The sequence below is a fragment of the Alligator sinensis genome, unplaced genomic scaffold, assembly GCF_000455745.1.
Source record: "Alligator sinensis unplaced genomic scaffold, ASM45574v1 scaffold708_1, whole genome shotgun sequence".
Taxonomy (NCBI): domain Eukaryota; kingdom Metazoa; phylum Chordata; order Crocodylia; family Alligatoridae; genus Alligator; species Alligator sinensis.
The window spans coordinates 2,034,068-2,042,577 of record NW_005842183.1 but is presented as its reverse complement, the minus strand read 5'-3'; the positions used below and the strand labels follow the sequence as shown (position 1 = coordinate 2,042,577).

At 47.5% G+C, this 8,510-nt stretch overlaps 1 protein-coding gene across 1 annotated transcript in view; it reads right to left on the bottom strand.

The window, feature by feature from the left end:
- SLC35F4 (solute carrier family 35 member F4) overlaps positions 1–5,305 on the bottom strand; it is a 23,899-nt gene extending 18,594 nt beyond the window's left edge. Inside the window, exons 1-2 of the mRNA XM_006026241.3 lie at positions 5,293–5,305; positions 135–323 (exon numbers count right to left, since the gene is read on the bottom strand). Of these exons, the coding sequence (XP_006026303.2) occupies positions 135–323; positions 5,293–5,305 (202 nt within the window). The remainder of the gene's footprint in view (positions 1–134; positions 324–5,292) is intronic.
- Positions 5,306–8,510: the final 3,205 nt, after the last annotated feature.

Sequence of the window (8,510 nt, the reverse complement as noted above, 5' to 3'; positions counted from 1 at the left end):
CGTCTACGTGGCTTTGCTGCTCACAGCACAAGAAACCAAGGTCAAAGCATTCGGATTCTGCATCTTTCAGACATGGATGGAAGTGGCCTTTGGCAGGCATCGCATTATGCCAGTGATGCGGCTGTCATGCCTACCTGATCTGCTTTGCCTCTCCACTCTGCTGTGCCGACAAACTCCAGAGGGGCTTCGACTCTGCAGCTCAAGAATGGGAGCAGCAGAATCCTCAACAACAGACAAAGGGGAGAGCTGCCTACTCATGCCACTGCGTGGGCTGGGGCACTTGCCTCCGGCTTTGCATCGGATGACAGATGATCGGGAGGCACCTGAGAAGAAAGAGTTTGCATCAGTGTGACTGTAAACTCCTGTGGGAAAAAGGCGCTCTGGGGGCTTTCAGACCCCTTCGACAGGGAAATGCATACACACGTTTCATGGGGGAGGGAAGCACATTGCAATAATCGTGGCCTTGCCTGGCCAAAGAAAAAAAGCAATTCTTAACTCTTCCCTACCTTATACAGGTGCTTTACGATGATACCTTTATCCCGCGGGAATAAGAGCCCTACACCGTAGTATATTCTTAGCTACCAGGTGCCATCCATTCGGGCTGCACAGTCAGTCAAAGGCATTTGTACTCACGTGGGCCCCTCCTGGGTGCTGGCACTGAAACAGGCAGCAGTAGAGGACACTATTTCCTCACGTGGCATTGGGAGGCAGTGCCTTGAGATGACTGTCTGCTGGTGTCACTCTTGATTGCTGTCCGAGAGGATAATTTCCTCTCCGTATCCTTCAGGATGTTTCACCCCCCGCGTGCGGGGTTCTTGACAATTGCAGGGAATGAGCTTGCGGCTCGTGATACCTCGGAGATGTGGATGACTTATGTAGCTGGAAGCAGTTCAGTTTTAAGGCTTCAGGGCACCAGAATGCCTTCTGGCATGCTAGGCTGGAGTCCCTGTGTCCTCAGGGAAGTCTCCTACTGCTGGGTGCAGACAACATCACAATGGAGTCGGTGCCTCTCGCTGGGGTTGGAAAAGAGGTGGAAGGTGGCAAGTAAGGCCCAGATCCGTGAAACATTGGTGGCATGGGAAATTCAGTTTGCCGCTGAGGAAGACACCGTATTCTCTAAGCAAGAGCTCGAAGGAGCACATTAACAGGCAGATGGCTGAGAAGGAGAGCATCCGCCCAGTCGTCTGAATCTGGCTGTCATCTATATGGTGAACATGGGGAGTGTCTCATACAGACTTGCAGATTTATTTTAGCCTGGAGGCTCCTCAGGGTTGTCAACAGACAAGCAACACGTAACAGTCTCCATCTCAATCACAGATCATGTGGTATTTGGGTAGATTTAAGACATGCATTTGGTGGGTAGTTGTGGCTGCACTGCACGCATTTGTGGCATCATTCATGCCCAGAGCAGGAGCCCCCGATTTTGCCATTACTGAAAGGGCTGTGGTATGACAATTATGCCAGCCTTCCTATTTGAATATATACAACCCACTAGTAAACTGCCAACTGTGCCACAATGCAACAGACTCACAGAAAAATATCTTTCTTTACCTAATCGGCACACAGCACTCTAGCAAGTAATTCCATGTCAATCAGTAACATCCAGACATGCAGATGCAGACAAACGCATGCAACAGGGCCCTTGCTTGACACAAGTTACACACTTATCTCATGGGTGAGCTGACTGTAGCACGCTTGGCAAATCTCAAGTCATGCTTATAGAATCACAGAAAATGAGGGCTGGAAGGGACCTCAGGAGGTCACATCTAGTCCAATTCCTTGCCCAAACCAGGATCATCCCCAGCTAGACGATCCCAGCCAAGGCTTTGTCTAGCCAGGTCTTAAAAACCTCCAAGGATGCTGTAGTGCCACTACTAACATACAGCAAAACACTGGTTATTTGTGCACAAGCAGGTTCACAGCAGGTTGCTAAATGAGGGACACGCTGCTCAGCTGTTTGATGCAGCTTTTGCTTCAAAAGGCCCCATTTCTATGGTCAGCTGGAGCTTGGTAGTGCTCCCATGCAGCTAGTCTGACTGGGGATGCTGCACCCGCCGAAACAGAAGCTGTAGGAATTAGCTGGAGCATCTCAGCAGCAGTGTAAAGCTATTTGCTGCAGCTCTCCATGTACCTCTCCAGTTATGTTGCAAACCCTCATCTTTGCAGTAGGCTAAAGAACCAAACCCTATGAAGCATCTAGTCCCTAATGCATAACACAGTAGAAAACAGTGCCAGAACTCATAATTGTGCTTCGTATGTAAAATCATGCCCAACCCTCCTCACTTGAGTTTGCAAGTTCAGCTATCATGCATTAGGCAAGCAATAGCAAGAACCATCAGCTACACCTTTAAAATGATGATCTTCCTCAAACACAACTTTCACAGATGTTAACCAGCCTTCCATTCCCCAAGTCTAGGTATCTGCGTTCTCGGCTGGAGACTGAAACATAGGGCTCGGGACTGGAAGTGATCTCCTGGGTCACAGAGTCTGACCCCCTGCAGCCATGACATACAAACCCAGGAGCTGTTTGAAAGGATCAAGTGGGAATTAACTGGCGTTTAGGCCTTACACCGCTGCTTTGCCCCGAGGGCAACGTCACTTTGAAAATCTTCCCTGGAATCCGATATTCTCCAATACTTTTAAGAAGCCTCCAGTCTTTGTACTGTCCCCTTTTAATGGCCAGAACCACGATCTAAGCATAGCTCAGTGTCAACAACTCCTACTTGCCTCCACTCTGACAACTACTCTTTCTCCTTCTCTGTAGCCCTGGCCAAGTCTCTTCACCTCTCCAGGCCTTCTCCTCCTCCTCTTCCTCATTTTACAAGTGGGGAGAATATTACTTTCCCCATGAGACAGTAACATTTTGTAAGCCACTTTGAAGATGAGCTGCCCTAAGTGCAAAGCACCACGACGGACCTGGACCAGGTCCATACATGCGGCCACTCAACACCCGACTCTATAACACTCGACTCTTCCAACACTCACACTTTGAACGCCATATGGCTAACCTGATAAATAATCTTGAGCCTACGTTTTCAGGAAGGCACTAGTGCTTTTCAGGCCCAGACCTTGAGGAACTTGGTTTTCAGAAATAACTCTTGGTTAACAAAACAAAACATTAGTTTTTAAGGGCGTCTTATTCAAAATCACTGGTCACTCTGGAAAATGTTGGTGGGACTTTTTTTTTTTTTTTAAACCAACTATGAAAAGGGGTATTCTGTAGAAGTACATCTCACAAAGGTATTTCCTAGATGGAGAGAGACCAATCACATCTCAATTCATGACCTCCTCTGTAATGCTAGACCGAGATGATTGCACTTGGCAGGAGCTTCACGAATGATCTCCAAGCAAAATCTTCACAAAATGTTTTCCCCCTTCACGCAGATGAAGTCCCTGATTATTTATATCCACCATAACAAAGCAGAGCCAATTTTTTTGTGTGTGTTGAGAAGCTCAGCAGCTGAGACTGGAATTGCAGTGTAGGAGACCATATTTAATTTGAAGTCACTGTTTAATTTAGTGAAATCTTTCTGGACATTCAAGAGCAATTGGGTCACACAACAGTTTATTAACACTTTTTTATTATAGCCGGGAAGTCTCAGATTATGCTATTTCGTGCTGCTGGTTCTAAATATGTTTCAAGGATCTACTCCGACAAGGAAGTAAATATGCATGCCAGATAATTCATCTATACATACTGCTTCATTACTGGCAAGGGCAACAACTTTCAGTTTATACAATACACCAAGAAGGCTCTGAAAATAATTTTGGAGACTGCATACACCTGAGTGCACCCTGCTACCACTGGCTCACATGCGAGGAGTCAAAAGCAACATTTGCGTAGTTACTACTCTTTATTTTTTTTTCAGAAGTAATCACAGATAAGTCAGGCTGGAAGGGACTTCCTGAGGTTACCTAGTCCAGCCTCCAGCTCCAGGCAGACTGTCCCAGGCTCAACCAACCCAGCGAAGCATCTGGAGACTACAACTTCTCTCAGTAGCCGGTTTCATCGCTTGGCCACCTTCATAGTCCACACATTTCTCTTAAACTCCAACATACATTTCCTCTGCTGCAGCTTGCTGTAGATTCCTCTGCATTCCTTTGCAATGCAATTCCTCTGCATTGCTTCTTGGCGCTGTCCTTTTTTAGTAGGCAACCATCGACCCTTCTGGATCATGGAGTATGCATGAGAGGTCACCAGGACCCTTGATGCATACACTTAGGCAAGAGTATGGAGGAGTGGAGGCTGCCCAAACCTTCCATCCCTCCTTTAGACCATTGAGACATAATTCCCAAAGGCCAGACTGTGTCCAGACATTCGGTACCTCGATGGCCATAGTTATATGCACATCTGGGAATTGAGCCTGGCTTTTCTGTGTGGCAGACAAGGCTTCTACCACTGAATTACAACCCAGGTGCCAGGAAAGAATCCACAGAGCACAAAAGGATTCATACTAGCATGATAAGACCCATGCTTCATGGTGTTACATACAGAAAAAAAGACTATTTGTGGCTCTCAGGTACTAGATTATGGCTCAGGCTTTGCAGCTGTTGAGGAGCCATGGTAGCTCCAGGCTGAGATAGAAGCAGGGGCTGGCTGTCCTAACAAGCAAGTGGGTAGAGAGCTGAAGTCAGGGCTCGCTCCTCGCAGGCAGAGGCCAGAGCTTGCCAGGTACAAGTGGGGAATAAACTGTGCATCAAAAGAGAGTGAAATGATCTACCACCCTCTGAGATCAGCCTGGAATGAGTGTAGCTTTCATAAGCAGCTATCCCCCAGCACACTACTATCCCCCACCCACTTTGCACTGAACTCAGTCTGCCTCCCTAGGCACTTCTGTGGCTGACATGGCATCACCATTGCATCTTACAACACTCCTATGAAGCAATATCCCCATTTTGCACCTGGAGAACAGAGGCACATTGGGCGATTGTAGATGTGCAGGGAAGCTACTCCAATTAGGGCTAAGTTACACACAAGGAACTTGGGCCTCAGTTGCAAAGTCAGCTAAAGTCTCCTGGATCCTAACCCAGGGCCTTACCCATTACCCAAGCCTTCCTGCCTTGACTCTATTTAGCCCTAAGTGAATACAGGTGGTTGACTCCTTTCACCTATACCTGTGAACACATAGGAAATCTTTCCTTTTTTTTCCCGTGGAGTATTCTGTTCAAGGTGACAAACCGACATGCAGACCATTACCAGAGCTCCATGTCATTCTGGGCCGGTATCCATCACACAACTGCGTTTTAGCTCAGCTCCCTGAGGAGACAACTTCAAATCTCCCTATTTCTTACCAGAGCTCCTCATGCCTATCCCGTACATAACACACCTCATTGAGCGTCTCTAAACATCTGACAAATTCATAGTTTCATAGTAGCTAGGGTCAGTAGGGACCCAAACAGATCATCTAGCCTGCCCCCCTGCCACAGGCAGGAATGAATGCTGGGTTCACAAGACCCCAGACAGCTGATCATCCAACCTCGTCTTGAATTTGCCCAAGGTCGGGGCGAGGACCACTTCCCTGGGAAGTTGGTTCCAGATTTTGGCCACCCTAACTGTAAAATATTGCCTTCTGATCTCCAGCCTAAACCTATTCTCCATCAGCTTATGACCATTGTTCCTCATCCCCCCAGGTGGTGGTGCTGGGGAGAAAAGAGCTCTGCCTATTTGCTGTTGATCTCCCCTGATGAGTTTGTAGGCAGCCACCAGGTCCCCCCTCAGCCTCCTCTTGCTGAGGCTGAACAGGTTCAGGTCCCTCAGTCTCTCCTCATAGGGCCTGTCCTACTGCCCTCTCACCAAGTGGGTGGCCCTCCTCTGAACCCTCTCCAGGCTGGCCACATCCCTTTTGAAGTGCGGCGCCCAGTACTGGACACAATACTCCGACTGCAGCCTGACCAAAGTCGCATAGAGGGGGAGTATCACCTCTCTGGACCGGCTTGAGATGCACCTTTGGATGCATGACAAGGTATGGCTGGCCTTGCTGGCTGCGGTCTGGCATTGGTGGCTCATGTTCATCTTGGAGTCAATAATGACTCCAAGATCCCTTTCCGCTTCTGTGCTTTCAAGAAGGGAACTCCCCAGCCTGTATGTACACTGTGGATTCCTTCTCCCATGGTGCAGCACCCTGCATTTGTCTACGTTGGACCCCGTCCTATTCTCATCTGCCCACTTTTGCTCAAATGCATTTAAGTCAGCCAGGCCTGATAAAACTCACCCCAGGGTACAGGAGGAACTGGCTGAAGACACTGCAGAGCCATTGCCTACAGTATTTGCAACTTATGGATGCTGGGTGAGATCCCAGAGGACTGGAAAAGGGCTAATACAATGGGCATCTTTAAAAAGGGAGAAAAGAGAAGGTCCTTGGGAATTATAGGCCTGACTTCAGTACATGGGAAATAAGTAGAGCAAAATTATAAAACAATCTATTGGTAACTATCAGGACAAAGGGACAACCACTAGCAGCCAGCGTGCATTTGCTAGAAACAAATCATGGCGAACCAACTGGAGTTCCTTCTTTGACACAGGAACTGTTTGGGTGGCTAAGGGGAAACCAGTGGGCGTGCTACACTGGGATTTCGGTAAGACTTCTGACATGGTTCTGCATGCCAAACTGGAGAAAATGGGCTAGACAGAATCGCCATGAAGTGCATGCATAACTAATTGAATAACCACAAGCAAAGGTTAGCTATTAGCAGAGCAATGTCAGAGTGGCAGGAAGTCTCAAGTGGCTTCCACAGAGGTCTGCTTTGGGCCTGGTGCTGTTTAACGTGCTTATTAATGTCTCGCATGCAGCAGACGACCCCAAACTGGGAGGGGCTGCAAATACTTTGTCAGAGAGGTTTAAAATTTAAAGGAAATTTGATAAACCGGGGCACTGGGCTACAGATGACAACGTTAAATTTAACAAAGACAAATGTACCATGTTACATCCAGGAAAGAGAAAAACACAGGCACAAATATAGATTTGGGGGTAGCCGGCCAGATAGTAACAGTAGTAAGAAGGATCTGAGGGGTAGGGTGGATCACAAACTTAACACAAGTCAATAAGATTATACTGTCACTCCCCCCCGCCACTAAACAAAATACAGTATTCGAGTGCATTGATGTAAGACGCGTATACAAGAGATAGGAGGTGATAGTGCTACTCTGCTACTCGATTCAGTGCCAGGTAGGCCTCAGTTGGACTGTTATGCTCAGCTTTGGGTACCACATTATAAGAAGGTTGTATAGAAACCGGAAAGAATCCAGAGGCAAATGACAAAGACTGGAGTGGTTGGGATGCAAGTTGCATAAGAAAAGATGGAGAAAGCTAGGTTTGCTTGGTCTGGAGATGGAGAAGAGACAAAATAGGGTATGTGATATCCATTTTCCAATATTTCAAAAATCACCATGAAGAGGATGAAGGGAAAAAAAAGTCCTCCCTCTCCACCTTGGGAAGAAAAACCTGCAGCATGCTTATAGGCTCAGCACTGCTACACTGGCTAGCACTATGGACGAAAGGGACTTGGGGGTCATGATTGACCACAAGATGAACATGAGCCTTCAATGTGATGCTGTGGCTAGTAAAGCAAGAAAAACATTGGCTTGCATCCATAGATGCTTCTCAAGCAAATCCCAGGACGTCGTTCTTCCGTTGTACTCGGCCTTGGTGAGGCTGCAGCTGGAGTACTGCGTCCAGTTTTGGGCTCCACAATTCAAAAAGGATGTGGAGAAGCTTGAGAGAGTCCAGAGAAGAGCCAGGCGCATGATCAGAGGTCAGGAAAACAGACCTTATGACAAGAGGCTGAGAGCCATGGGGCTCTTCAGCCTGGAAAAGTACAGGCTCAGGGGTGATCTGGTGGATACCTATAAGTTTATCGGGGTGCTCACCAGGATCTGGGGAAATGTCTGTTCACCAGAGCGCCCCAAGGGATGACAAGGTCGAATGGTCACAACCTCCTCCATGACCGTTTCAGGATGGACATAAGAACTTCTTTACTGTCCGAGCCCCCAAGGTCTGGAATAGGCCGCTGCCAAAGGCAGCTCAAGCACCTACTTTGAATGCCTTCAAGACACATTTGGATGTTGATCTTGCTGGGATCCTATAACCCGAGCTGACTTCCTGCCCCTGGGGCAGGGGTTGGACTCGAAGATCTTCTGAGGTCCCTTCCAGCCCTGATGTCTATGAAATCTATGAAAAAAGGGCAGAACACTATGCAATAGGTTTAAACTACAGCAAAGCAGATGTAGCTCAACTCTCAGTAAAAAAAAAGTTCTAATGTTAAGATCAGTAGGAGACAATGAAACAACCTACCTACGGAAACCGTGAAATCTCCCTTTTGGAAGAGGTAGGGTGGGCATCTCTCAGGAATGGCTAAGGAACAGAAAATCCCGAGTCTGTGCAGTGATGGACTAGACAACCGCGGTGGTCTAATCCAACTATATGACACAGAAAAATAATGATTTCTAAACTCGGGACGATGACCCTCATATTTATTTCTACTGCAGGTTCAGAATTTTTTCCTCCAAAATG